We start from the raw sequence: 27,876 nt of genomic DNA on the forward strand, positions 1-27,876 counted from the left end.
CTTATCCTGAGACTACGATCTCTAGTTCCATACTCTCCAGTCAGGGGAAACAGCCTCTCAGCATCTACCATATCAAGCCCTCTAAGAATTCTTCTAAACTCCAGAGAGTATCAGCCCAATCTACACAATCTCTCCTCATAGGACAACCCTCTCATCCCAGGAATCAATCTAGTGAACCTTCGTTGCACAAGTCAATAAGGCTGATGGGATCCTTGGGTTTATAAATAGAGACATAGAGTACAAAAACAAGTTATGCTAAACCTTTATAAATCACTGGTTAGGCCTCAGTGGAAGTATTGCGGCCAATTCTGGGCACCACACTTTAGGAAGGATGTTGTCAAGGCCTTGGAGAGGGTGCGGAGGAGATTTACTAGAATGGTCCCAGGGATGAAAGACTTCAGTGACGTGGAGAGACTGGAGAAGCTGGGATTGTTCTCCTTGGAGCAGAGAAGGTTAAGGGGAGATTTAACAGAGGCGTTCAAAATCATGAAGTGGTTTTGATAGAGTAAATAAGGAGAAACTGTTTCCAGTGTCAGGAGGGTCGGTAACCAGAGGACACTGATTTAAGATAACTGGCAAAAGAACCAGAGGGGAGATGAGGAGAATGTTTTTACGCAGCGAGTTGTTGTGATCTGGAACGCGCTGCCTGAAAGGGCGGTGGGAGCAGATTCAATAGTAACTTTCAGAAGGGAATTGGGTAAATACTTGAAGGGGAAAAATTTACAGGGCTGTGGGGAAAGAGCAGGGGGGAATGGGACTAATTGGATAGCTCTTTCTAAGAGCCACCACAGGCACGATGGGCCGAATGGCCTCCATCTGTGCTGTATCATTCCATGATTAGAATTAGATGGAATTAATGGATCCAGTGTAACTTGTGCTGTTTAGGTGTCTCAGTGGGTAACACACTCTCGCCTCTGAGTCAGAAAGTCGTGGGTTTGAGCCCCACTCCAGAGACTTGAGCACGTAATCCAGGCTGGCACTCCCAATGCAGCACTGAGGGAGCGCCTCACTGTCGGAGGGGCGGTACTGAGGGAGCGCCTCACTGTCGGAGGGGCAGTACTGAGGGAGTGCCGCACTGTCGGAGGGGCAGTACTGAGGGAGCGCCGCACTGTCGGAGGGGCAGTACTGAGGGAGCGCCTCACTGTCGGAGGGGCAGTACTGAGGGAGCGCCGCACTATCGGAGGGGCAGTACTGAGGGAGCGCCGCACTGTCGGAGGGGCAGTACTGAGGGAGCGCCTCACTGTCGGAGGGGCAGTACTGAGGGAGTGCCGCACTGTCGGAGGGGCAGTACTGAGGGAGCGCCGCACTGTCGGAGGGGCAGTACTGAGGGAGCGCCTCACTGTCGGAGGGGCAGTACTGAGGGAGCGCCTCACTGTCGGAGGGGCGGTACTGAGGGAGCGCCGCACTGTCGGAGGGGCGGTACTGAGGGAGCGGCGCACTGTCGGAGGGGCGATACTGAGGGAGCGCCGCACTGTCGGAGGGGCGGTACTGAGGGAGCGCCTCACTGTCGGAGGGGCAGTACCGAGGGAGCGCCGCACTGTCGGAGGGGCAGTACTGAGGGAGCGGCGCACTGTCGGAGGGGCGGTACTGAGGGAGTGCCGCACTGTCGGAGGGGCAGTACTGAGGGAGCGCCTCATTGTCGGAGGGTCAGTACTGAGGGAGCGCCGCACTGTCGGAGGGGCGGTACTGAGGGAGCGCCTCACTGTCGGAGGGGCGGTACTGAGGGAGCGCCTCACTGTCGGAGGGGCAGTACTGAGGGAGCGGTGCACTGTCGGAGGGGCAGTACTGAGGGAGCGGCGCACTGTCAGAGGGGCAGTACTGAAGGAGCGCCGCACTGTAGGAGGGGCGGTACTGAGGGAGCGCCGCACTGTCGGAGGGGCAGTACTGAGGGAGCGGCACACTGTCGGAGGGGCAGTACTGAGGGAGTGCCGCACTGTCGGAGGGGCAGTACTGAGGGAGCGCCGCACTGTCGGAGGGGCAGTACTGAGGGAGCGCCTCACTGTCGGAGGGGCAGTACTGAGGGAGCGCCTCACTGTCGGAGGGGCAGTACTGAGGGAGCGCCTCACTGTCGGAGGGGCAGTACTGAGGGAGCGCCGCACTGTCGGAGGGGCGGTACTGAGGGAGCGCCTCACTGTCGGAGGGGCGGTACTGAGGGAGCGCCGCGCTGTCGGAGGGGCGGTACTGAGGGAGCGCCTCACTGTCGGAGGGGCAGTACTGAGGGAGCGCCTCACTGTCGGAGGGGCAGTACTGAGGGAGCGGCGCACTGTCGGAGGGGCAGTACTGAGGGAGCGGCGCACTGTCGGAGGGGCGGTACTGAGGGAGCGGCGCACTGTCGGAGGGGCAGTACTGAGGGAGCGGCGCACTGTCGGAGGGGCGGTACTGAGGGAGCGCCTCACTGTCGGAGGGGCGGTACCGAGGGAGCGCCGCACTGTCGGAGGGGCAGCACTGAGGGAGCGGCACACTGTCGGAGGGGCGGTACTGAGGGAGTGCCGCACTGTCGGAGGGGCGGTACTGAGGGAGCGCCTCATTGTCGGAGGGTCAGTACTGAGGGAGCGCCGCACTGTCGGAGGGGCAGTACTGAGGGAGCGCCTCACTGTCGGAGGGGCGGTACTGAGGGAGCGCCTCACTGTCGGAGCGCCTCACTGTCGGAGGGGCAGTACTGAGGGAGCGGTGCACTGTCGGAGGGGCAGTACTGAGGGAGCGGCGCACTGTCAGAGGGGCAGTACTGAAGGAGCGCCGCACTGTCGGAGGGGCGGTACTGAGGGAGCGCCGCACTGTCGGAGGGGCAGTACTGAGGGAGCGGCACACTGTCGGAGGGGCAGTACTGAGGGAGAGCCGCACTGTCGGAGGGGCGGTACTGAGGGAGTGCCGCACTGTCGGAGGGGCAGTACTGAGGGAGCGCCTCATTGTCGGAGGGTCAGTACTGAGGGAGCGCCGCACTGTCGGAGGGGCGGTACTGAGGGAGCGCCGCACTGTCGGAGGGACAGTACTGAGGGAGCGCCGCACTGTCGGAGGGGCAGTACTGAGGGAGCGCCGCACTGTCGAAGGTTCCGTCTTTCGGATGAGACGTTAATCCGAAGCCCCGTCTGCTCTCTGAGCTGGATGTAAAAAATCCCTTGGCCACTCTTTGAAGAAGAGCAGGGGGGGAGTTCTCCCCGGTGTCCTGGGGCCAATATTTATCCCTCAATCAACATCACTAAAACAGATGATCTGGGTTATTATCACATTGCTGTTTGTGGGAGCTTGCTGTGCGCAAATTGGCTGCTGCGTTTCCCACATTACAACAGTGACCACACTTCAAAAAAAGTACTTCATTGGCTGTAAAGCGCTTTGGGTCGTCCTGAGGTGGTGAAAGGCGCTGGAGAAATGCAAGACTTTCTTTCTAAATAGCGGCAGAGGATGTTTATGCCAATGGATTAGCCCGACCGTTCTAATATTGCAGGTAGCACTGTTCAGGGACGACTACAGCCAGTTTTATCAGGAAGAAATTCCCACTGTGCTTCCTCCACTTCATTCCCGTTCACAGCTGCCCCGCTGAATTGTAACCAAATTTATGCCGGGTCGGGGGGAGAATGAAATCGGCCGTTCCCCCTCCCCTTAGTGCCACGTTCATCCTGGAAGGCCCCTCTCTGTGCCAGGCACCGATCCGAGGATCCCTTACCTTCCGCCCAGGTCAGCGAGAGTACGGGACTGTTGCACGCAGTGAGCGGGGAGACCCGGGCCGTGTGCTTCCTCATCCTGGCAGAGTCCCCCTTCAGCAGCGCAGTTCCACCCCTCCCCTTCCCCCTCCGTCCCCCACACCCCGCCGCCCTGCGGTCTCTGGACGGATCAGCCTCCGCGTCAGAATGCACTGATCATCCTAAAAAAAAAATGGCTCATCCTCCAGCTCTGGGGACCCTTAAAAGGGCAACGCCGCCAGCCTTGATCCGGCCGCGCGTAACCGAAGCCCAACGCGACGGGCAACTATCCGCAGTCGACCTTCCAGCCATGCGCGCGGGTCGCACCGACACTTGTAAGGATAGAAAGACTTGCATTTCTGCAGCGCCTTTCACAACCCCTGGGCATCCCAAAGCGCTTTGCAGCCAATTGAGGTACTTTTTTGAAGTGCAGTCCCTGTTGTAATGTAGGAAATGCCAATTTGCGCACAGCAAGCTCCCATAAATAGCAATGTGATAATGACCAGGTCATCATTTTTTAATGATGTTGGTTGAGGGATAAATATTTGCCCCAGGACACCAAGGAGAACTCCCCCTGCTCTTCTTCCAATTGTGGCCGTGGGATCTTTTACATCCACCTGTGAGAGCAGACGGGGCCTCGGTTTAATGCCTCATCCGAAAGACGGCACCCCGTGGCTCAGTGGGTAGCACTCTCCCCTCTGAGTGAGAAGGTTGTGGGTTCGAGCCCCACTCCAAGATACTTGAGCACATAATCTAGGCTGACACTCCCAGTGCAGTGCTGAGGGAGCGCCGCACTGTCGGAGGGGCAGTACTGAGGGAGCGCCGCACTGTCGGAGGGGCAGTACTGAGGGAGCGCCACACTGTCGGAGGGGTGGTACTGAGGGAGCGCCGCACTGTCGGAGGGGCGGTACTGAGGGAGCGCCGCACTGTCGGAGGGGCAGTACTGAGGGAGCGCCGCACTGTCGGAGGGGCAGTACTGAGGGAGCGCCGCACTGTCGGAGGGGTAATACTGAGGGAGCGCCGCACTATCGGAGGGGCAGTACTGAGGGAGCGCCGCACTGTCGGAGGTGCCGTCTTTCGAATGAGTTGTTAAACCGAGGCCCCGTCTGCCCTCTCAGATGGACGTGAATGATCCCACGGCCACTATTGGAAGAAGAGCACGGGGAGTTCTCGCCGGTGTCCTGGGGCCAATATCTATCCCTCAACCAACATCACTAACAACAGATGCTCTGGTCATTATCACATTGCTGTTTGTGGGAGCTTGCTGTGCGCATATTGGCTGCCGTGTATCCTACATTACAACCGTGACCACACTTCAAAAAAAGGTACTTCATTGGCTGTGAAGCGCTTTGGGACGTCCTGAGGTGGTGAAGTGCACGTTCTTCCTTTACCTGGTTTGATGTTATCACCATGGTTACCCATGGGTGTCGGGGTGGGTGGGTGGGCGGGCAGGGGGAGGTGTTTAACTCCAGAGCAAGCTGTGACAGCTGGGTACCAGGATAATGAGGAGCTGGTTGGTCTCTCGGGAGCCACGATTAGGTTGTTAGAGTCAATCAGCAGAAGGTTGGAGTATTAGACTTTCCCCTCCCAGCAACTTCCCACCTAATCAAAAGATTAGGCTTCCGACCCCCGGTTTCATGCCAGAACCCCCCCAGCGGGTGGAACAGGAGCCCACACAATGGCGTGGAAAGGGGTCAAACCCACACCTGCTAAACGAAAGTCTCCAGCTTGTACCCAGGCAAGACCCAGGTGGGTGAGTGAGATCAGGAGCGACACGCTGGCCAATTCCCAGCGGGAACGCCTGTCCCGGATTAGCGCTGAAGCCCTCAAAGGGTTAAAAGAGAACTTGCGAGGGGCGGGTGTGGCGGGGGGGAAACGGGTGCCTTCCCACAGGGAGTCAAAGGTCACAGGAGGGTTGTTGCCAGGCAACGACACCGGCTGAAGGTTGGCAGAGGCCTAGCGACTGGGATTCCCGCCTCCCCCCCACTCTCTTAAATGAGGCCCTGTGAGGGGAGAGGGAAAAACTGGAGAATGCGTTACCCCGCTAAAAAGAGGTCGACAAGGACTAAAGTTAAATAAAATTGAGAATGTTACAAAAAGAGAAAATCATACGGCACAGAAGAAGGCCATTCGGCCCATCGTGCCTGTGCCGGCTCTTTGAAAGATCTCTCCAATTAGTCACACAGAATCCCCACAGTGCAGATAGAGGCCATTTCGGCCCATCGAGCCTGCACCGACACATATCCCACCCTATCCCCGTAACCCCACGTATTTAATCCCCTAACACTAAGGGTCAATTTATCATAGCCAAATCAACCTAACCCACACATCTTTGGACGGTGGCATAGTGGTTAGCACTGTTGCCTCACAGCGCCAGGGACCCGGGTTCGAATCCGGCCTCGGGTGACTGTCTGCGTGGAGTTTGCACATTCTCCCTGTGTTTGCGTGGGTTTCCTCCGGGTGCTCCGGTTTCCTCCCACAGTCCAAAGATGTGCGGGTTAGGTTGATTGGCTATGATAAATTGACCCTTAGTGTTAGGGGGATTAAATACGTGGGGTTACGGGGATAGGGTGGGATATGTGTTGGTGTAGGGGTTACAGGGATCGGGTGGGATATGTGTCGGTGCAGGCTCGATGGGCCGAAATGGCCTCTATCTGCACTGTGGGGTTTCTGTGATTCTGTGATAGTCCCACTCCCCCCTGCTCTTTCCCCACAGCCCTGCAAATTTTTCCCTTCAAGTATTTATCCAATTCCCTTTTCGAAAGTCACTATTGAGTCTGCTTCCACCGCCCTTCCAGGCAGCGTGTTCCAGATCACAACAACTCGCTGCGTAAAAAACATTCTCCTCATCTCCCCTCTGGTTCTTTTGCCGATTATCTTCAATCTGTGTCCCTCTGGTTACCGACCCTCCTGCCACTGGAAACACTTTCTCCTGATTTACTCTATCAAAACCCCTCATGATTTTGAACGCCGCTATTACATCTCTCCTTAACCTTCTCTGCTCTAAGGAGAACAATCCCAGTTTCTCTGATCTGTCCACTGAACTGAAATCTTCCCTCCCTGGTACCATAAAACCATAGAATGGTTACAGCACAGAAGGAGGCCATTCGGCCCGTCCAGCCCGTGCCGGCTCTCTGCAAGAGCACTTCCATGTCCCGCTCCCCCTGCCCTTTCCCCGTAGCCCTGTGAATTTTTTTCCTTCAGGTACTTATCCAACTCCCTGTTGGAAGCCACGATTGAATCTGCCTCCACCGCCCTCTCAGGCAGCGCATTCCAGATCCGAACCACTCGCTGATTAAAAAGGTTTTTCCTCACGTTGCCTTTGGATCTTCTGCCAATCACCTTAAATCTGTGTCCTCTGGTTCTCGACCCACCTGCCACTGGAAACAGGTTCTCCTTATAAGAACATAAGAAATAGGAGCAGGAGTCGGCTACTCGGCCCCTCGAGCCTGCTCCGCCATTCAATAAGATCGTGGCTGATCTTCCACCTCACCTCCACTTTCCCGCCCGATCCCCATATCTCTCGATTCCGTCTTTAGGACGAGCTGTTAAACCGAGGACCCCGTCTGTCCTCTCGGGTGGACGTAAAAGATCCCACGGCCACTATAGGAAGAAGAGTTCTCCCCGCTGTCCTGGGGCCAGTGTTTATCCCTCAACCAACATCACTAAAAACTGATTATCTGGTCATAGAGTCATACAGCACAGAAGGAGGCCATTCGCCCCCATCATGCCTCTTTGAAAGAGCTCTCCGATCAGTCCCACTTGTAGTGTATGTGCCTTTAAGAGCCCCAGGTGTGCTGTAATGCCGGTAATGGCCACTCGGGCTATATAAGCCTGTATATTGTGTATATCCGTTAGAACCCCCCCCAGACTTTGCTTAGTAAACACCTATGAACCAACTCCTGTCTTCAGTGTCTTTATCAACACACGGACAAAAATTTACCTTGTTGACTGACCATCAACCCCTCATCTCCATATTCAACCCTAAAAAGGGTGTTCCCATTATGACAGCGCAAAGGCTACAGAGGTGGTCCCTTTTTCTAGGGGTACACCAATACAACATAGAATACAAAGGATCAAAACAGCATGGGAATGCTGACGGTTTATCGCGCCTACCGTTGCCAACGATAGAAGAGGCACCTACAGTAGACCCAATGGAGATGTTCCACTCTACCATAGTGGAATGTCTACCAGTAACAAATTCTGCCATTGAAAGGGAGACGAGAAATGACCCGACTCTCTCATGGGTCTACGATTTAACAGTGAAGGGATGACCAGCACATGGCGAACCACTGTTGCCAGCATTCTCGCAAAGAAGAGAACAGCTGTCAGTGTGCCGAGGAACCTTGATGTGTGGATCCAGAGTGGTGATTCCACCCAAACTCCAGGATAAAGTGCTAAAGGAGCTTCACGAGGGGCATCTGGGTGGAGTGAAAATGAAGAACCTAGCTAGGGCGTTTGTATGGTGGCCAGGTATTGATGGAGACATCGAAGAAATGACCAAGAGCTGCCGAGGATGCCAGAAGGTCCAAAACGCTCCACCACAAGCCCCTCTACATCCATGGGAGTGGCCCTCATCTCCCTGGCAAAGGGTGCACATCGACTTTGCTGGTCCATTTATGGACTCAATGTTCTTAATCGCGGTTGATGCACACTCCAAGTGGCCGGAGGTAATAAAGATGCCCTCCACCACCACGGAAAAAACCATCACAGTATTAAGGACCATATTTGCCAGGAATGGGCTGCCGGAACAGATATGTTCTGATAATGGACCGCAATTTGTGTCCGAAGAATTCAGAAAGTTCTTAAAAAACAATGGGGTTAAGCACTACACGTCCGCCCCATACCATCCCGCCACCAATGGATTGGCTGAAAGGTTTGTCCAGACCTTCAAGAAGGCCATAAAGGCCATGGGTAATGAAGACATAAAACTTCAGCACAAGGTGGATAACTTCTTATTCACATACAGGAATGCAACACATATGGTTACCAACCAAACTCCCGCCATGATGTTCTTCAATAGAAACCTAAGATGCCGGCTGGATTTGGTCAAGCCCAACATCAGAAGGGACGTGGAGAACCGGCAGTTTCAAGGCATGAATGAAAGGCCAACTAGAACCTTCCAGATAGGTCAACAAGTTTTGGCCCGGGACTACCGTACCGAGAAATGGCAGCCTGGAACTATCTGCACACGACTAGGACCACTGATGTATACCGTGGACATCGGAGAAAGCATAATAAGGCGCCATGCTGACCAAATCATAAAGTCATCCGAAAAGGGACAACCTACACCACAACTCTATACGTCTAACGATGAAGTAGAGATACCCATATCTACCTCCGATCCGGTGATACTGGAACCCGATGAACCCGACACTGGCATTCAAGCCGAATCAGCCTTGCCAAAAGAACCTACTACACCACCAGAAACTACTACACCCCCGAGGCGTTATCCGGACCGAGTCAGGAAGCCTCCTGAGAGACTGACTTATAATTAATTAACTACAGCAATGTGTATATTATTTTTCTTATAACATGTAATTAATAATTACTTAAAATATGATGTACTGGTTAACTAAAAGGGGAGGAATTGTAGTGTATGTGCCTTTAAGAGCCCCAGGTGTGCTGTAATGCCGGTAATGGCCACTCGGGCTATATAAGCCTGTATATTGTGTATATCCATTAGAACCCCCCCAGACTTTGCTTAGTAAACACCTATGAACCAACTCCTGTCTTCAGTGTCTTTATCAACACACGGACACTACACCACTCACCCCTGCTCTTCCCCCCATAGCCCTGCAAATTTATCATATTCAAGTATTTCTCCAATTCCCCTTTTGAAAGTTACTATTGAACCTGCTCCCACCGCCCTTTCAGGCAGCGCGATCCAGATCGTTGTGACATTGCTGCCTGTGGGATCTTGCCGTGCGCAAATTGGCTGCCGCGTTTCCCGCATTACAACAGCGACCGCACTTCAAAAGAAAGTACCTCATTGGCTGCGGGGGCGCTTTGGGACGTCCTGAGGCCGTGAAAGGCGCGGGAGAAATGTAAGTCGTTCTTTCTCTCTCAACATTAAGAGACGGGAGCACTCACAGTCGCTCCCACTTAGGTTAAGACTGCAATGTTGTCCACTCTTCTACCGTTAAAGGAAAGCAACTCACATGGCTGGTTCCGTCCCCTTTGAACATAAGAACATCAGAACATAAGAAATAGGAGCAGGAGTAGGCCAATCGGCCCCTCGAGCCTGCTCCGCCATTCAATAAGATCATGGCTGATCTGATCCTAACCGCCAATCCACTATCCCAGAACCATCTCCTGAATCTAACAGAATTAGACACACGAAATAGGAGCAGGATCAGGCTACACGGCCCCTGGGCCCGCTCCGCTACCCACAGGGCCATGACCGATCCGAACCTAGACTCATGTCCAATTTCCTGCCCGCTCCCCGTAACCTTTAATTCCCTTTACTTCTAGGAAACTGTCTATTTCTGTTTTAAATTTATGTAATGATGTCGCTTCTACAGCTTTTTGGGGCAGCATATTCCATGGACCTACCACCCTCTGAGTGAAGTAGTTCCTCCTCATCTCAGTTTTGAAAGAGCAGCCCCTTATTCTAAGACTATGCCCCCTAGTTCTAGTTTCACCCATCATCGGGAACATCTTCCCTGCATCCACCCGATCCACCCGATCCAACCCCTTCACAATCTTATATGTTTCAATAAGATCACCTCTCATTCTTCTGAACTCCAATGAGTAGAGTCCCAATCTACTCAACCTCTCCTCATATGTCCATCCCCTCATCCCCGGGATTAACCGAGTGAACCTTCTTTGTACTGACTCGAGAACAAGTATGTCCTTTCTTAAGTATGGACACCAAAACTGTACGCAGTATTCCAGGTGCGGTCTCACCAATACCTTGTACAACTGAAGCAATACCTCCCTATTTTTATATTCTATCCCCCTAGCAATGAAACCAACATTCCATTGGCCTTCTTAATCATTTGCTGCACCTGCATACTAACCTTTTGAGTTTCGTGCACCAGGACCCCCAGCTCCCTTTGTACTTCAGTACTTTCCAGTTTCTTGCCATTAAGATAATAACTTGCTCTACGATTTTTCCTGCCAAAGTGCATAACCTCACACTTTCCAGTATTGTATTCCATCTGCCAAATCTCTGCCCACTTACTTAGCCTGTCTATGTCCCCTTGCAGGTTTTTTATGTCCTCCTCACTCACTACTTTCCCTCCCATCTTAGTATCATCTGCAAACTTTGATATGTTACACTCGGTCCCCTCCTCCAAATCGTTAATATAGATTGTAAAGAGTTGGGGACCCAGCACTGACCCCTGCGGAACACCACTAGTTACTGATTGCCAGTCTGAGAATGAACCATTTATCCCAACTCTCTGCCTTCTGTTAGATAGCCAATCCTCTATCCATGCCAGAATATTACCCCCAATCCTGTAATTTTTTTATCTTAAGCAATAATCTTTTGTGTGGCACCTTGTCAAATGCCTTTTGGAAGTCTAAATACACTACGTCCACTGGTTCCCCTTTATCCACCCTATACGTTACTTCCTCAAAGAACTCCAGCAAATTTGTCAAACATGACTTCCCCTTCATAAAACCATGCTGACTTTGTCCTATTAAATTATGATTATCCAAATGTCCTGTTACTGTCTCCTTAATAACGGACTCCAAAATTTTACCTACCACAGATGTTAGGCTAACCGGTCTATAGTTTCCAGCCTTCTGTCTACTGCCCTTTTTAAATAAGGGTGTTACATTTGCAGTTTTCCATTCTGCCGGGACCTTTGCCGAGTCCAGGGAGTTTTGGAAAATTATTACCAATGCATCCACAATCCCTACCGCCACTTCCCTCAAGACCCTAGGATGTAAGCCATCAGGTCCAGGTGATTTATCCGCCTTGAGTCCCATTATTTTACCGAGTACCACTTCCTTAGTGATTTTGATCGTGTTTAGCTCCTCCCCTCCTTTAGTCCCCTGTTTGTCCAGTGTTGGGATATTCTTAGTGTCTTCTACTGTAAAGACTGATGTAAAATATTCATTCAGTGTTTTTGCCATCTCCATAGTTCCCACCATTAATTTCCCAGTCTCATCCTCTAAGGGACCAACATTTACTTTAGCCACCCTTTTTCTTTTTATATAACTATAAAAACTCTTACTATCTGTTTTTATATTTTTTGCTAATTTACTTTCATAATCTATCTTCCCTTTCTTAATCAATCTTTTTGTTATTTTTTGCTGTCTTTTAAAGTTTTCCCAATCCTCTATCCTCCCACTAGATTTGGCTTCCTTATATGCCCTTGTTTTTAGTCGAATACTATCCTTAATTTCTTTACTTAGCCACGGATGGCTGTCTTCTTTTACACCCTTTTCTTCTCAGTGGAATATATTTTTTTTGGAAGTTGTAAAATAACTCCTTAAATGTACACCACTGATCATGTATCGTCTTACCCTTTAATCTATTTTCCCAATCCACTCTACTCAATTCCACTCTCATACCTTCATAGTCTCCTTTATTCAAGCTTAGCACGCTTGTTTGAGATCCAACCTTCTCACCCTCTAATTGAATATGGAATTCAACCATGTTATGGTCACTCATTCCAAGGGGATCCTTTACTAGGACATTTTTAATTAATCCTGTCTCGTTACACAGGACCAGATCTAAGGTTGCTTGCCCCCTGGTCGGTTCAGTTACATACTGCTCAAGAAACCCATCCCTAATACACTCAATGAACTCATCCTCAAGGCAGCCCTGCCCAATTTGATTTGTCCAATTAATATGATAGTTAAAATCCCCCATAATTATAGATGTTCCCTTATTACAAGCCTCAACTATTTCCTGATTGATACTCCGTCCAACAGAGTTGCCACTGTTCGGAGGCCTATAGACTACGCCTACTAGTGTTTTTTTGCCCTTAATATTCCTTACCTCCACCCAAACTGTTTCATTATCCTGATCTTTTGACCCAATATCATTTCTCTGTATTAGTGATTCCTTCCTTTATTAACATAGCCACCCCACCTCCCCTTCCTTCCTGCCTGTCCTTCCTGATCGTTAAATAACCTGGTATGTTTAATTCCCAGGCATTGTCACCCTGCAGCCATGTTTCTGTAATGGCCACAAGATCATACCCATATGTAGTTATTTGTGCCATTAACTCGTCTATTTTGTTACGAATGCTACGTGCATTCAGATAGAAAACTTTCAAAGATGTTTTGTGACACTTAGTTCCTGCTTTTGCCCTTTTTATTACTTTACCTTTTACTCCATACCTTCTGCCCCTTCCTGACACGCTCTGGTTTTTAATTTCCCCACTGCTACCTAAGTCTATGACCTTCTCTGTTGTCATTTTTATTATTTGCTCTCTAGGACCCTCCCCCCCACTAGTTAGTTTAAAGCCCTCTCTACAGCCCTAGTTATATGATCCGCCAGGACTCTAGTCCCAGCACTGGCCAAGTGAAGCCCGTCCCGACGGAACAGCTCCCTCCTGCCCCAGTACTGGTGCCAGTGTCCCAGGAAGCAAAACCCATTTCTCCCATACCAGTCTTTGAGCCACGCATTTAACTCTCTAATTTTATTTGTCCTAGCCAAATTCGCTCGTGGCTCAGGTAATAATCCAGAGATTATTACCCTTGTGGTTCTGCTTTTTAATTTGGCCCCTAGCTGCTCAAACTCCCTCAGCAGAACCTCCTTCCTTGTCCTATCTATGTCGTTGGTACCAGCATGGACCACAACAACTGGATCCTCCCCCTCCCACTCCAAGTTTCTCTCCAGCCCAGAGGAGATGTCCTTAACCCTGGCACCGGGTAGGCAACACAGCCTTCGGGACTCTCGCTCTCGGCTGCAAAGAACTCTATCTATCCCCCTAACGATACTATCCCCTACCACTACAACATTTCTTTTAACTCCCCCCACTTGAATGGCCCCCTGCTCCACGGTGCTGTGGCCAGGTTGCTCATCCTCCCTGCAGTCCCTGCTCCTGTCCCCACAGGGAGTAAGAGCCTCGAACCTGTTGGACAAGTGCAAGGGCTGCGGCTCCTCCAACACTACCTCCTGGATCCCCGTACCTGCCTCACTTCTAGTCACACCATCCTGACCCTGGCCACGGACTACATCTGCATTAATTAATCTAATTGGTGTGACTACCTCGTGATACACAGAGTCCAGGTAACTCTCCCCCTCCCTGATGTGTCTCAGTGCGAGTTGGATAGAGTTCTCGAATACCTGTGTGGGCAACGAGAATCTGGTCGGTAACTGTGTGGGGGCGGAGGGGAGCGAGGCAGCGAGGAAAGCGCGCACAGGAGGATCCCACAGAGGGTAGATATCCACAGCTACCGGGCAGGGCTTCAGTGCAGCCACGGCCAGTTCAGCCTCAGGCACAACAGAGATTTCCTCTGCCGTGTCCCCGCAGCCAGTGTGCGGTTGACGGTGAAAGAGGGGCGCGGGCGTGCGGCGAGCTATTCGGCTGCGCGTCTGAGAGGGAGAAAGCGTGACATCACCGCTGCAAGAGAGTGTGCTGAAGCCTCCTTCACACTCGCAATTGCAGACTGAGTAATTCTGACACACTGCGCTCCTCTTAAAGACGTAACACCCCGAAAGGCAGATGTTTCGTGCGCGGATTCCACATGACCCCTTTAAATGGGCAACAATTCTGCCATTTCTTCCCCAGTGCTTGCTGATGATGTCGTCAAGGTGTGAGCTGGTACGGTTTACTGCGCCTCACACTGTGGTACAGTCAGTAACACAGGGCGCTGGGGGAGAGGGGTTACTGAGTGACAGTGTGAGGGAGCTGGATTGACATCAGTAGAGATACAGTCAGTAACACGGCACTGGGGAGAGAGGGGTTACTGAGTGACAGTGTGAGGGAGCTGGATTAACATCGGTAGAGATACAGTCAGTAACACGGCACTGGGGAGAGAGGGGTTACTGAGTGACAGTGTGAGGGAGCTGGATTAACATCGGGAGAGATACAGTCAGTGACACAGGGCACTGGGGGGAGAGGGGTTACTGAGTGACATTGTGAGGGAGCTGGATTAACATCAGTAGAGATACAGTCAGTAACACAGGGCGCTGGGAGAGGGGTTACTGAGTGACAGTGTGAGGGAGCTGGATTAACATCGGGAGAGATACAGTCAGTGACACAGGGCACTGGGGGGAGAGGGGTTACTGAGTGACAGTGTGAGGGAGCTGGATTAACATCAGTAGAGATACAGTCAGTAACACGGCACTGGGGAGAGAGGGGTTACTGAGTGACAGTGTGAGGGAGCTGGATTAACATCAGTAGAGATACAGTCAGTAACACGGCACTGGGGAGAGAGGGGTTACTGAGTGACAGTGTGAGGGAGCTGGATTAACATCGGGAGAGATACAGTCAGTGACACAGGGCACTGGGGGGAGAGGGGTTACTGAGTGACATTGTGAGGGAGCTGGATTAACATCGGGAGAGATACAGTCAGTGACACAGGGCACTGGGGGGAGAGGGGTTACTGAGTGACAGTGTGAGGGAGCTGGAATAACATCAGTAGAGCTACAGTCAGTAACACAGGGTGCTGGGGAGAGGGGTTACTGAGTGACAGTGTGTGAGAGCTGGATTAACATCAGTACATAAGAACATAAGAACATAAGAAATAGGAGCAGGAGTCGGCCAATCGGCCCCTCGAGCCCGCTCCGCCATTCAATAAGATCATGGCTGATCTGATCCTAACCGCCAATCTACTATCATTGAACCATCTCCTGAATCTAACAGAATTAGACACACGAAATAGGAGCAGGATCAGGCTACATGGCCCCTGGGCCCGCTCCGCTACCCACAGACCCATGACCGATCCGAACCTAGACTCATGTCCAAATTCCTGCCCGCTCCCCGTAACCCTTTATTCCCTTTACTTCTAGGAAACTGTCTATTTCTGTTTTAAATTTATGTAATGATGTAGCTTCTACAGCTTTTTGGGGCAGCATATTCCATGGACCTACCACCCTCTGAGTGAAGTAGTTCCTCCTCATCTCAGTTTTGAAAGAGCAGCCCCTTATTCTAAGACTATGCCCCCTAGTTCTAGTTTCACCCATCATCGTGAACATCCTCCCCGCATCCACCCGATCCAACCCCTTCACAATCTTATATGTTTCAATAAGATCGCCTCTCATTCTTCTGAACTACAGAGATACAGTCAATAACACACAGCGCTGGGGGAAGAGGGATTACTGAGTGACAATGTGAGGGAGCTGGATTAACATCAGTAGAGATACAGTCAGTAACACAGGGCGCTGGGGAGAGGGGTTACTGAGTGACAGTGCGAGGGAGCTGGATTAACATCAGTAGAGATACAGTCAGTAACACAGGGCGCTGGGGGAGAGGGGTTACTGAGTGACAGTGTGAGGGAGCTGGATTAACATCAGTAGAGATACAGTCAATAACACACAGCGCTGGGGGAGAGGGGTTACTGAGTGACAGTGTGAGGGAGCTGGATTAACATCAGTAGAGATACAGTCAGTAACACAGGGTGCTGGGGGAGAGGGGTTACTGAGTGACAGTGTGAAGGAACTGGATTAACATCAGTAGAGATACAGTCAGTAACACAGGGCGCTGGGGGGAGAGGGGTTACTGAGTGACAGTGTGAGGGAGCTGGATTAACATCAGTAGAGATACTGAGGGTCCCATCAACAATGGAGGTCCCATCAATAACGACCCGATCAGTATCGTAGGGAGGAATGGAGCATCAGCCAAGCAACTCATGGTAATTTTTATTATTTATATATATATATATATATATATTTTCATACAATATTGATTTAAAAAAAAGAGACTGTAGGATTGTTTTTGAGAAACGGAGATGAGCAAATTCCAGACAAGACCCAGCAGGCTATAAAATAATGAGATTCGCAGGGTACGAGAAATAGGCTCGATGGAAGCTCCCGGCAGGTGTGGCACTATCGGGGGTTCTTGCACGCCACTCACGGTCGCCCATTCTACGCTTTGCCGCCAGGCCATGGTTTGGTGCGAGGAGTGGGGAAATGCCGCAGCGGAGACCTCCGATTGCTTTTGCGCGGTGTTGCTTGGGGCGGCTCTCGGTTGGGTGTCATCGTTGGGCCCCCGCGCGACCCCCGGCCCCTTTGCCGTCGGCATCATCGGCGGCGTCGAGGCAGCCGGCGGCGTCTAGGTTCGAGGCGGTAATGGCCTCTTCCTGCTCCGTCAGGCGCAGGCGGCCCTCCTTGTCCCCGTGGCCCACGATGACTTCGATAAAATGTTGCAGCTCCTGGAGCTCATAGAAGGTCTCGAGCACCACCAGCAGAGCGATCAGCCCGATCACCAGGTAGCCTGCACACGGGCAAAGGTGCACAGTTCGTTAGGCAACGTCAAGATCGATTAACCGTGCTATACACTGTCCCGTCGAACACTCCCAGGGCTGGTACAGCACGGGTTAGATACAGAGTAAAGCTCCCTCTACACTGTCCCATCAAACACTCCCAGGGCAGGTACAGCACGGGTTAGATACAGAGTAAAGCTCCCTCTACACTGTCCCATCAAACACTCCCAGGGCAGGTACAGCACGGGTTAGATACAGAGTAAAGCTCCATCTGCACTGTCCCATCAAACACTCCCAGGGCAGGTACAGCACGGGTTAGATACAGAGTAAAGCTCCCTCTACACTGCCCCATCAAACACTCCCAGGGCAGGTACAGCACGGGTTAGATACAGAGTAAAGCTCCCTCTACACTGTCCCATCAAACACTCCCAGGGCAGGTACAGCACGGGTTAGATACAGAGTAAAGCTCCCTCTACACTGTCCCATCAAACACTCCCAGGGCAGGTACAGCACGGGTTAGATACAGAGTAAAGCTCCCTCTACACTGTCCCATCAAACACTCCCAGGGCAGGTACAGCAGGGGTTTAGTCACAGAGGAAAGGTCTATTGAAAGAAGAGCAGGGAGTTCTCCCAATGTCTTGGCCAACATTCTTCCCTCGTCCAACACCAAACAGCTGTGCTGATGAATGCTTGACCTGGGATCTTGTTGTGCACCAAAGAGGCTGCTGCGTTTTCCAAATAAAAAACAGTCACTGCACTTGAAACGTAACTCAATCCACTTGGAAAACATTTCTGAGAGATATGAGTTGGTGCTGCATAAATACTGATCTTTTTGTTATTCTATGGCCCTTGGACCTCAGCCTGTTGCCCAATAAGAAAAAAGGCCTCATTTTAGGGGCCCTCTACACTGTCCCATTTCAGGAATGTTGACCATTTTACCACAGAAAGGATTAAAATAAAAAAAGAGCTGCATTGAAGGGTTGCATTTTAGAGCAAAAAGGTATTCACACAAGTTTTATAAAGAAACGGAGGCAGAGGTGGCTAGAAAGCTAAGCTTTGATGTTACTTCCCCTAAAGACTGTAATCAATAAGCAATTTATTAACCTGTCTCGGCAAATGATAAACAGCTGACACCCGCTGTGTTAGAGTGGGCCCCCCTCTTAGGCATTCAGCAGGGCATTGCCTGGTGTAGGCTGTCCCCTGGGGTTGTGAACACAGGGGGAATAAACAACAGCGACAGAGGCAGTCAGTCATGTTAAACAGAACGTCACTGACATGAATCAGTCATTCATGAAAGAAAGACTTATGAAATAATACCGGGCGGCCTGCGGGTGGCGCTGTCCAGGGAGAGTATAAATACTCGGGCACGGGCCCAACTTGCGCAGGACATTCTTAACAGGAACTAGTGAAGGACACAACTAGACCTCCATGTTGTAAAACAGTTGATTAAAGCTTTGTTTAACGCTTAGACCAAGTGCCTAGTAGTTTTCTTACGTCAGTCACCAGGCTCCGAAATTTGACGTGCCAGAGCGCAGTTATTGGTTTGCCAAGTAAGACAAACCACTGATGTGGGGAGGCATAGCGTATTTATTCTTTTTTATTATTACGCAAAGTCATAGTTGTAATGATTGAACTGAGCGAGTCTGGTCATTTGCTCTTGTGTGTTTGCTTGCTATTAACTAAGGGATCTGAATGATTCAAATCTGGTCTCTCATCTCACCCAAGTATTTTCTCAGCCCGCCTTTGAAAAGTTTGGAGAGAGCAATTACGAAAGACATAAATATTGTTAAGAGCCTTGGTTTACAGTACTGTATTGGGCGATACGGGCGCACTCCTGAACATGAGATGGTCAGACCACTTATGAGAGTGAACAGCAGAGCAGAGACAACCTACGGCAAGAAAAAAAGAGAAAGACTTTGCAATTCACAACCTCAGGACATCCCAAAACAGCCAATTGGCGCACAGCAAGCTCCCACAAACAGCAATGTGATAATGACCAGGTCATCTGTTTTAGTGATGTTGGTTGAGGGGATAAATTTAGGCCCAGGACACCGGGGAGAACTTCCCCTGCTCTTCTTCCAAATAGTGGCCGTGGGATCTTTTACGTCCACCTGAGAGGGCAGATGCAGCTTTGGTTTAACGTCTCATGTGAAAGACTGCCCCTCCGCCAGTGCGGTACTCCCTCAGCACTGCCCCTCCGACAGTGCGGCGCTCCCTCAGCACTGCCCCTCCGACAGTGCTGCGTTCCCTCAGTACTGCCCATCCGACAGTGCGGCGCTCCCTCAGTACTGCCCCTCCGACAGTGCGGCGCTCCCTCAGTACCGCCCCTCCGACAGTGCGGCGCTCCCTCAGTACTGCCCCTCCGACAGTGCGGCGCTCCCTCAGCACTGCCTCTCCGACAGTGCGATACTCCCTCAGCACTGCCCCTCTGACAGCGCGGCGCTCCCTCAGCACTGCCTCTCCGACAGTGCGATACTCCCTCAGCACTGCCCCTCCGACAGTGCAGCGCTCCCTCAGTACTGCCCCTCCGACAGTGCGGTACTCCCTCAGCGCTGCCCCTCCAACAGTGCGGCGCTCCCTCAGTACTGCCCCTCCGACAGTGCGGCGCTCCCTCAGTACTGCCCCTCCGACAGTGCGGCGCTCCCACAGTACTGCCCCTCCGACAGTGCGGCGCTCCCTCAGCACTGCCCCTCCGACAGTGCAGCGCTCCCTCAGTACTAGCACCAGGAGTGCCAGCCTGGGTTACGGGCTCAAGTCTCTGGAGTGGGGACTCGAACCCATGACCTAATGACTCAAGATGCGCGAGTGCTACCGACTGATCCGCGGCTGGCGTAAGACAGACTTTCTCAAAAGACAACGAGAGACCTTTATCCCGCGCGACGGAACACTCACAGGCGACGCCGATCTTGTAGAGGTGTTGAAATGTAGGGTACCGGGTCTTCCCCGGGACGTAGTCCCCTAGGCCGATGGTGCTGAGGGAAATAAAGCAGAAATAGAGAGATTCCACATAATCCCAGTCCTCCTCCAGAGCCATGAAAGCAGCCGCTGGGATCAGGAAGAAACAGCTGACCACGATGCACCCGATCACAAGCGCGTGCACCCACGCGGCGAGCTGCAGCGAGAGGCCCCAGTGGGTGTGGATGTAGGTGATGGGCGCCCAGTGAACGTAGAACATGAGGCGCTGCACGAGGCTGGTGAGGAGCAGCAGGGTGATGGGGATCCCCAGCACCGAGTAGAGGATACAGAAGACCTTCCCTCCGTTGGTAAGGGGAACACTGTGTCCATAACCTAGAAAGATAATAGAGGCAACGGTTAAGGATGGACTTGCGCCTTTCACCACCTCGGGACGGGCTTCACAGCCAGTGAAGCACTTTTCGACATGTCAGCACTGTTGGAATCGTACAGGGCAGAAGGAGGCCATTCGGCCCATCGTTTCTGTGCAGGCTCTTTGAAAGAGCTAACCCGTTAGTCCCACTCCCCCTGCTCTTTCCCCTTAACATAGAAGATAGGAGCAGGAGTAGGCCATTTGGCCCCTCGAGCCTGCTCCGCCATTCAATGCGATCATGGCTGATCATCCAAATTCAGTACCCTGTCCCTGCTTTCTCCCCATACCCCTTGATCCCTTTAGCCTTAAGAAATATATCCAACTCCTTCTTGAATATATTTAATGAACTGGCCTCCACCACCTTCTGTGGTAGAGAATTCCACAGGTTCACCACTCTCTGGGTGAAGAAATTCCTCCCCATTTCTGTCCTAAATGGCTTACCCCTTATCCTTAGACTGTGACCCCTGGTTCTGGACTCCCCGCCATCGGGAACATCCTCCCTGCATCTCGTCTGTCTAGTCCTGTTAGAATTTTATAAGTTTCAATGAGATCACCTCTCATTCTTCTAAACTCCAATGAGTACAAGTCCAATCGACCCAATCTCTCCTCATACGTCATTTCTGCCATCCCAGGTATCAGCCTGGTGAATCGTCGCTGAACTCCTTCCATGGCAAGAACATCCTTCCTCAGATAAGGCAACCAAAACTGCACACAATACTCAAGATGTGGTCTCATCAAGGCCCTGTACAACTGCAGCAAGACATCCTTGTTCCTGTACTCAAACCCTCTCGCTACGAAGGCCAACATACCATTTGCCTTCTTAACCGCCTGCTGCACCTGCATGCTTACCTTCAGCAACTGGTGCACAAGGACACCCAGGTCTCGTTGCACTTCCCCTTCTCCCAATCTATTGCCATTTAGATAATAATCTGCCTTCCTGTTTTTGCCACCAAAGTAGATAACCTCGCATTTATCCACGTTATATTGCATCTGCCATGTTTCTGCCCAATCACCCAACATGTCCAAATAATCCTGGAGTTTCTCAACATCCTCCTCACAGCACACACGTCCACCCAGCTTTGTGTCGTCTGCAAATTTGGAGATATTACATCTAGTTCCCTTGTCCAGGTCATTTATATATATTGTGAATAGCTGGGGTCCTAGGACTGATCCCTGCGGTACCCCACTAGTCACTGCCTGCCTCTCTGAAAAAGACCCGTTTATTCCAACTCTTTGCTTCCTGTCTGCCAACCAGTTCTCTATCCAAGTCAATACCTTGCCCCCAATCCCATGTGCCTTAACTTTACACACTAATCTCTTATTCAGCCCCTCGAGCCTGCTCTGCCATTCAATGCGATCATGGCTGATCATCCAAATTCAATACCCTGTCCCTGCTTTCTCCCCATATCCCTTGATCCCTTTAGCCTTAAGAAATATATCCAACTCCTTCTTGAATATATTTAATGAATTGGCCTCCACTGCCTTCTGTGGTAGAGAATTCCACAGGTGCACCCTGCAAATATTTCCTTTTCAAGTAATATAGGAAACGCGGCACTCAGCAAGGTCCCACAAACAGCAATGTGATTAACTTGAGGTCATCCAAAACTCGGCTGCCCCGTGTCCTAACTCGCACCAAGTCCCGTTCGCCCATCTCCCCCCTGTGCTCACTGACCTACATTGGCTCTCGGTTAAAGAACGCCTCAATATCAAAATTCTCATCCTTGTTTTCAAATCCCTCCATGGCCTCGTCCCCTCCCTATCTCTGTAATCTCCTCCAGCCCCACAACCCCCAGAGATCTCTGCGCTCCTCTAATTCTGGCCTCTTGAGGATCCCCGATTATAATCGCTCCACCATTGGCGGCCGTGCCTTCAGCTGCCTGGGCCCCAAGCTCTGGAATTCCCTCCCTAAACCTCTCCGCCTCTCTCTCCCCCTTTAAGACGCTCCTTAAAACCGACCTCTTTGACCAAGCTTTTGGTCACCTTAGGTGGATCGGTGTCAATTTATTTGTCTTAAAATACTCCTATGAAGTGCCTTGGGACGTTTTACTATGTTAAAGGCGCTATATAAATACAAGTTGTTGTTGTTGTAATTACATTGAATTTACAGCACAGAAACAGGCCATTCGGCCTTACTGGTCTGTGCCGTGTTTATGCCCCACTCGAGCCTCCTCCCACCCCTCTTCCTATCAGCATATCCCTCTATTCCTTTCTCCCTCATGTGTTTATCCAGCTTCCCCTTAAATGCATCTCCGCTATTCGCCTCAACCACTCCCTGTGGGAGCGAGTTCCACATTCCCACCACTCTCTGGGTAAAGAAGTTTCTCCTGAATTCCCTATTGGATTTATTAGCGACTTTCTTATATTGACGGCCCCTAGTTCTGGTCTCCCCCACAAGTGGAAACATCGTCTCTACGTCCACCCTGTCGAACCCCCTTCATAATCTTAAAGACCTCGATCATTAGTGATGTTGGTTGAGGAATAAATATTGGCCAGGACACCGGGGGAGGGGTGTGGTTAGTGTCCAATCAGCAAATATAGGAGCAGGAGTCGGCCATTCAGCCCCTCGAGCCTGCTCCGCCATTCAATCAGATCATGGCTGATCTGTACCTCAACTCCATCCACCCGCCTTTGCTCTATATCCCTTAATACCCTTGCCCAGCACAAATCTATCAATCTCAGTCTTGAAAATTTCAATTGCCCCCCCCCCACCTCAACAGCTTTTTGGGGGAGAGAGCTCCAGATTTCCACCCCCCTTTGTGTGAAGAAGTGCTTCCTGACATCACCCCTGAACGGCCTGGCTCTAATTTTCAGGTTTTGCCCCCTTGTTCTGGACTCCCCCCACCAGAGGAAATAGTTTCTCTCTGTCCACCTTATCGAATCCCTTTAAATGCCTTGTTCAGATCACCCCTCAATCTTCTATGCTCGTCTGTGCAACCCGTCCTTATAATTTAACCTTTTAAGCCCCTGGTGAATCTGCACTGTACCCCTTATAAGGCCAATATATCCTTCCTGAGGTGTGGTCCCCAGAACTGAAAGTATTCATAGAATGATGCAGCAAACAAGGAGGCCATTCGGCCCATTGTGCCTGTGCCGGCTCTGTGAAAGAGCTCTCCAATTAGTCCCACTCCCTCCTGCTCTTTCCCCACAGCCCTGCACATTGCTCCTTTTCAAGTATTTATCCAATTCCATTTTGAAAGTTACTATTGAATTTCCCTTTCAGGCAGCGCATTCAAGATTGGCCCAGAAATTCGGGTCGGGGGGCTTCCCGCGGGTGCAAGCCCCCGATCTGCACTTACCTAGCGCGCCGGCCGTTGAGCTGTGGGCCCCCGTGGGATTCCGATCCGGGGCCTCCTCCAACTGCCGGCGCGCAGTGCTTGCGTATCCCAGGGGCGCAGTTAGTTCGAAGCGTCCCTTCGGATCACGTGGGCCATGGAGAGCCAATCAGAACAGGGAATGCTCCATTCATAAGTCTGACAGGACGTGCTGTCAAACTTAGAAATACTACGGGCCCCTTCTTCTTACAAAACATCACTAAATCTTCAAATAAATTTAAAAAAAACATCACATTTCTTAAATAAACTATAAATTAAATGAAATAACTATTTTAAACAATAATTTAAATTTTTGAAAAAAATAATTTTATTTTCTAACAGGGCTAAAAATAAACTTATCTGCTTTAAAGTATTTAAAAATAATAAACCTGTGGAAAAAATGTTTTAATTTTAATTAATTCACCACTTACCTTGTAAAAAGCAGGCCTTACGCCTGCTTTTTAAATGTCTAACTCCTGGAGACTTACCCTCCCGGGAAAACCTGTAAAAAAAAACGAAGTTCGGTGCGCACGCGCTGCCTCTCCCGCGCACGTGTTCGACCTCTGAACCCCTGCTTTCAGGGGAACGGAAGTGCCGGTTTCCCGTGCATGCGCAGTGCATGCAGGAAACCGGCACTTCCATTGGGCCTACGGGTGAGTACCCAGCACGTACTCACCCGAGGAGACCCGAATTTCTGGGCCAATAACTCACCGGGTAAAAACATATTCTCATCTCCTCTCTGGTTCTTTTGCCAATTATCTTAAATCTGTGTCCTCTGGTTACCGACCTTCCTGCCACTGGAAACAGTTTCTCCCGATCTACTCTTATGAAAACCCCTCATCATTTTGAACACCTCTATTAAACCTCTGTTTAACCTTCTCTGCTCTAAGGAGAACAATCCCAGCTTCGCCACATAACTGAAGTCCCTCATCCCTGGTACCAAAGGTTCTGTGCAAAAATTGAACCTTCTGATTCAGAACAAACTGAGATAAGCGGACACCAGGGATCGATGCTTCCCTTTCATGACAAGAAATAGCACAGATGGAGAAGAATTTTGCTAAGTTGGGGGTGTGGGGGTGGAGATTGAGAGGGTAAGAGAGTGGGAGTGAGAGAGAGCGGGGATGAGAGAGGAGAGAGTGAGGTGAGAGAGAGGGTGGGAGAGACAGGGCAGAGAGAGGGGTGATAGAGAGTGGGGTGAGAAAGAGTGGGGTGAGAGAGGGGTGAAAGAGGAGGTAGAGGGGTGAGAAAGAGAATGGGAGAGGGGATGGGAAAGAGTGGGGTGAGAGAGAGGGGTGATAGAGAGTGGGGTGAGAAAGACTGGGGTGAGAGAGAGGGGTGAAAGAGGAGGTAGAGGGGTGAGAAAGAGAATGGGAGAGAGGGAATGGGAAAGAGTGGGAGAGGGGATGAGAGAGGGGCTAAGAGAGAGGGAGGGAGGGAATGAGAAAGAGTGGGAGAGGGGGGAATGAGAGAGGGTGGGGGAGAGGGAATGAGAAAGAGAATGGGAGCGAGGGGTGAGAAAGAGTGGGAGAGAGAGAGTGGGAGAGGGGACGAGAAAGAGTGGGAGAGGGGATGAGAAAGAATGGGAGAGGGAATGAGAAAGAGTGGGAGAGGGGATGAGAGAGAAGGTGGGAGAGAGTGGGAGAGGGGATGAGAAAGAGTGGGAGAGGGGATGAGAAAGAGGGTGTGAGAGGGAGGAGAGAGAGGGAGGGGTGAGACACAAGGTGGGTGGGGGGTGGCTGAGGAGCTGCAATATTCTTACCAGTAGTGGTGAGCACCGTGGTGACAAAGAAGAGAGAGGAGGCCAGGTCCCAGTTCTGCTCCTGAGATGTATTTCCCAGCGGGGAGACCCCGTAAGTGTTGGCCGCCAGAACTCTGTGCAGGAAGATGTCCAGTTCCACGTCCACCAGACACCCGTGGTCCCGCAGGAACTTGGACTTCAGGGTGTCGATATCCCTCCTCATCTGCATTTCCCAGGGCAGCTCGATGGCAGAGAACACGACGGTGCCGAAGAGGACGTAGACCAGATAACAGACTATCAACTTCCAGAAATTGGACTTAGTCCCGGTGCAACTCGAAAGGTCCTCGACCATGGCTGGGGGCTGGGGGTTGGGGGGGGGGGGGTGGGGGGCGCTCTCACAAGCTAAGTCCAGATCTCTTCCTTCTGGTCCAGGCAGGTTGGCTTTGGAAGTTTGGGTTGAAGCCCATCCAGAGGATCGGTGAGAAGCTGTGCTCGAAGGTTGGCCCCCATCTCCCTGCTGTCCCTCACCAGCCAGAAGGGAGAGGAAACCCTCACCCCCCCCTCCCCTCCTCAACAAAAAAAAGTTCTCTCGCTGCTTTGGGGAGATCTTCCCCAAAATAAGTTTCCAGTTGTCAAAAAAGTCTTTAAATCTCTTTCTGCTGGCGTCTCTGAGCAACGTCACAAAGGAACAAAGTCCAAAGGCATGGGGGACAAGGTTGGGGTGGGGTTTGCAGAGAAGATCAGAGATGGACAACTGGCCTCTGCTCTCCAGCCTGGCCCGAGGCATACCCACAGCCAGGGCCAACATGGAGATCCTGCAGCCAGAGATGCCAATCCTCCAGCTACAGATTCCAGTCCTTCAGGATTGTCCAGGAGTCTCCCAGAATTTAGGATTCAGCTCCTGCCAACATTGCTGGAAAAGACTCGCATTTCTACAGCGCCTTACACGACCACCGGACGCCCCAGAGCGCTTTGCAGCCAATTAAGTACTGTTGTAATGTAGGAAACGCGGCAGGCGAATTGCGCACAGCAAGCTCCCGCAAACAGCCATGTGATAATGACCAGATAATCTGTTGGTTGAGGGATCAATATTGGCCCCAGGATACCGGGGAGAACTCCCCCTGCTCTTCTTCCAATAGTGCCCGTAGGACCTTTTACATCCACCTGAGAGAGCAGACGGGGCCTCGGTTTAACGTCTCATCCGAAAGACAGCACGTCCGACAGTGCGGCACTGTCGGGGAGACAGTACTGAGGGAGCGCCACACTGTCGGAGGGGCAGTACTGAGGGAGCGCTGCACCTTTGGAGGGGCAGTACTGAGGGAGCGCCGCACTGTTTGAGGGGCAGTACTGAGAGAGTGCGGCACTGTCGGAGGGGCAGTACTGAGGGAGCGCCGCACTGTCGGAGGGGCAGTACTGAGGGAGCGCCGCACTGTCGGAGGGGCAGTACTGAGGGAGCGCCGCACTGTCGGAGGGGCAGTACTGAGGGAGCGCCGCACTGTCGGAGGGGCAGTACTGAGGGAGCGCCGCACTGTTTGAGGGGCAGTACTGAGGGAGCGTCGCACTGTCAGAGGGGCAGTACTGAGGGAGCGCCGCACTGTCGGAGGGGCAGTACTGAGGGAGCGCCGCACTGTCGGAGGGGCAGTACTGAGGGAGCGCCGCACTGTCGGAGGGGCAGTACAGAGAGAGCGCCGCACTGTCGGAGGGGCAGTACTGAGGGAGCGCCGCACTGTCGGAGGGGCAGTACTGAAGGAGCGCCGCATTGTCGCGGGGGGGGGGCAGTACTGAGGGAGCGCCGCACTGTCTGAGGGGCAGTGCTGAGGAAGCGCCGCACTGTCGGAGGGGCAGTGCTGAGGAAGCGCCGCACTGTCGGAGGGGCAGTACTGAGGGAGCGCCACACTGTCGGGGGGCAGTACTGAGGGAGCGCCGTACTGTCTGAGGGGCAGTGCTGAGGAAGCGCCGCACTGTCGGAGGGGCAGTACTGAGGGAGTGCCGGAGGGGCGGTACTGAGGGAGCGCCGCACTGTCGGAGGTGCCGTCTTTCAGATGAGACGTTAAACCGAGGCCCCGTCTGCTCACTCAGGTGGATGTAAAAGATCCCAAGACCACTGTTGGAAGAAGAGCAGGGGGAGGTCTCCCCGGTGTCCTGGGTGGCCAATATTTAACCCAATCAACACATCACTAAAAACAGATGATCTGATCATTTTCTCATTGCTGTTTGTGGGAGCTTGCTGTGCGCAAATTGGCTGACGTTTCCTACATTACAACAGTGACCACACTTCAAAAGTACTTCATTGGCTGTGAAGGGTTTTGGAACGTCCTGAGGTGGTGAAAGGCGCTGGAGAAATGCGAGTCTTATCATTCTCCTTTCTCACAGGTCCACAGGAGTGATTGGCGTAGCAGTGAGAGTTGGCGAGGGGGAGTGTAGGGCTACAGGGGGAGCAGTATTACCGTTCTTTAGACTTTTATGATTGAGAATTAGCTGACCTCCCGTGCC

General features: G+C 51.8%; 1 protein-coding gene across 1 annotated transcript; it reads right to left on the reverse strand.

Moving 5' to 3' along the window:
- Positions 1–16,429: 16,429 nt before the first annotated feature.
- Positions 16,430–26,525, reverse strand: LOC147092920 (potassium channel subfamily K member 1-like). The gene is made up of 3 exons (XM_085976230.1): positions 25,405–26,525; positions 19,902–20,297; positions 16,430–17,020 (listed from the first exon to the last, which is right to left on the reverse strand). The coding sequence occupies exons 1-3, from the start codon at positions 26,189–26,191 to the stop codon at positions 16,782–16,784; spliced, it is 1,422 nt and encodes a 473-aa protein (XP_085832356.1). The 5' UTR covers positions 26,192–26,525; the 3' UTR covers positions 16,430–16,781.
- Positions 26,526–27,876: the final 1,351 nt, after the last annotated feature.

This window comes from Somniosus microcephalus, unplaced genomic scaffold, assembly GCF_052327205.1.
Source record: "Somniosus microcephalus isolate GS21.2 unplaced genomic scaffold, FLI_Smic_1.0 unresolved_chr2, whole genome shotgun sequence".
NCBI lineage: Eukaryota > Metazoa > Chordata > Chondrichthyes > Squaliformes > Somniosidae > Somniosus > Somniosus microcephalus.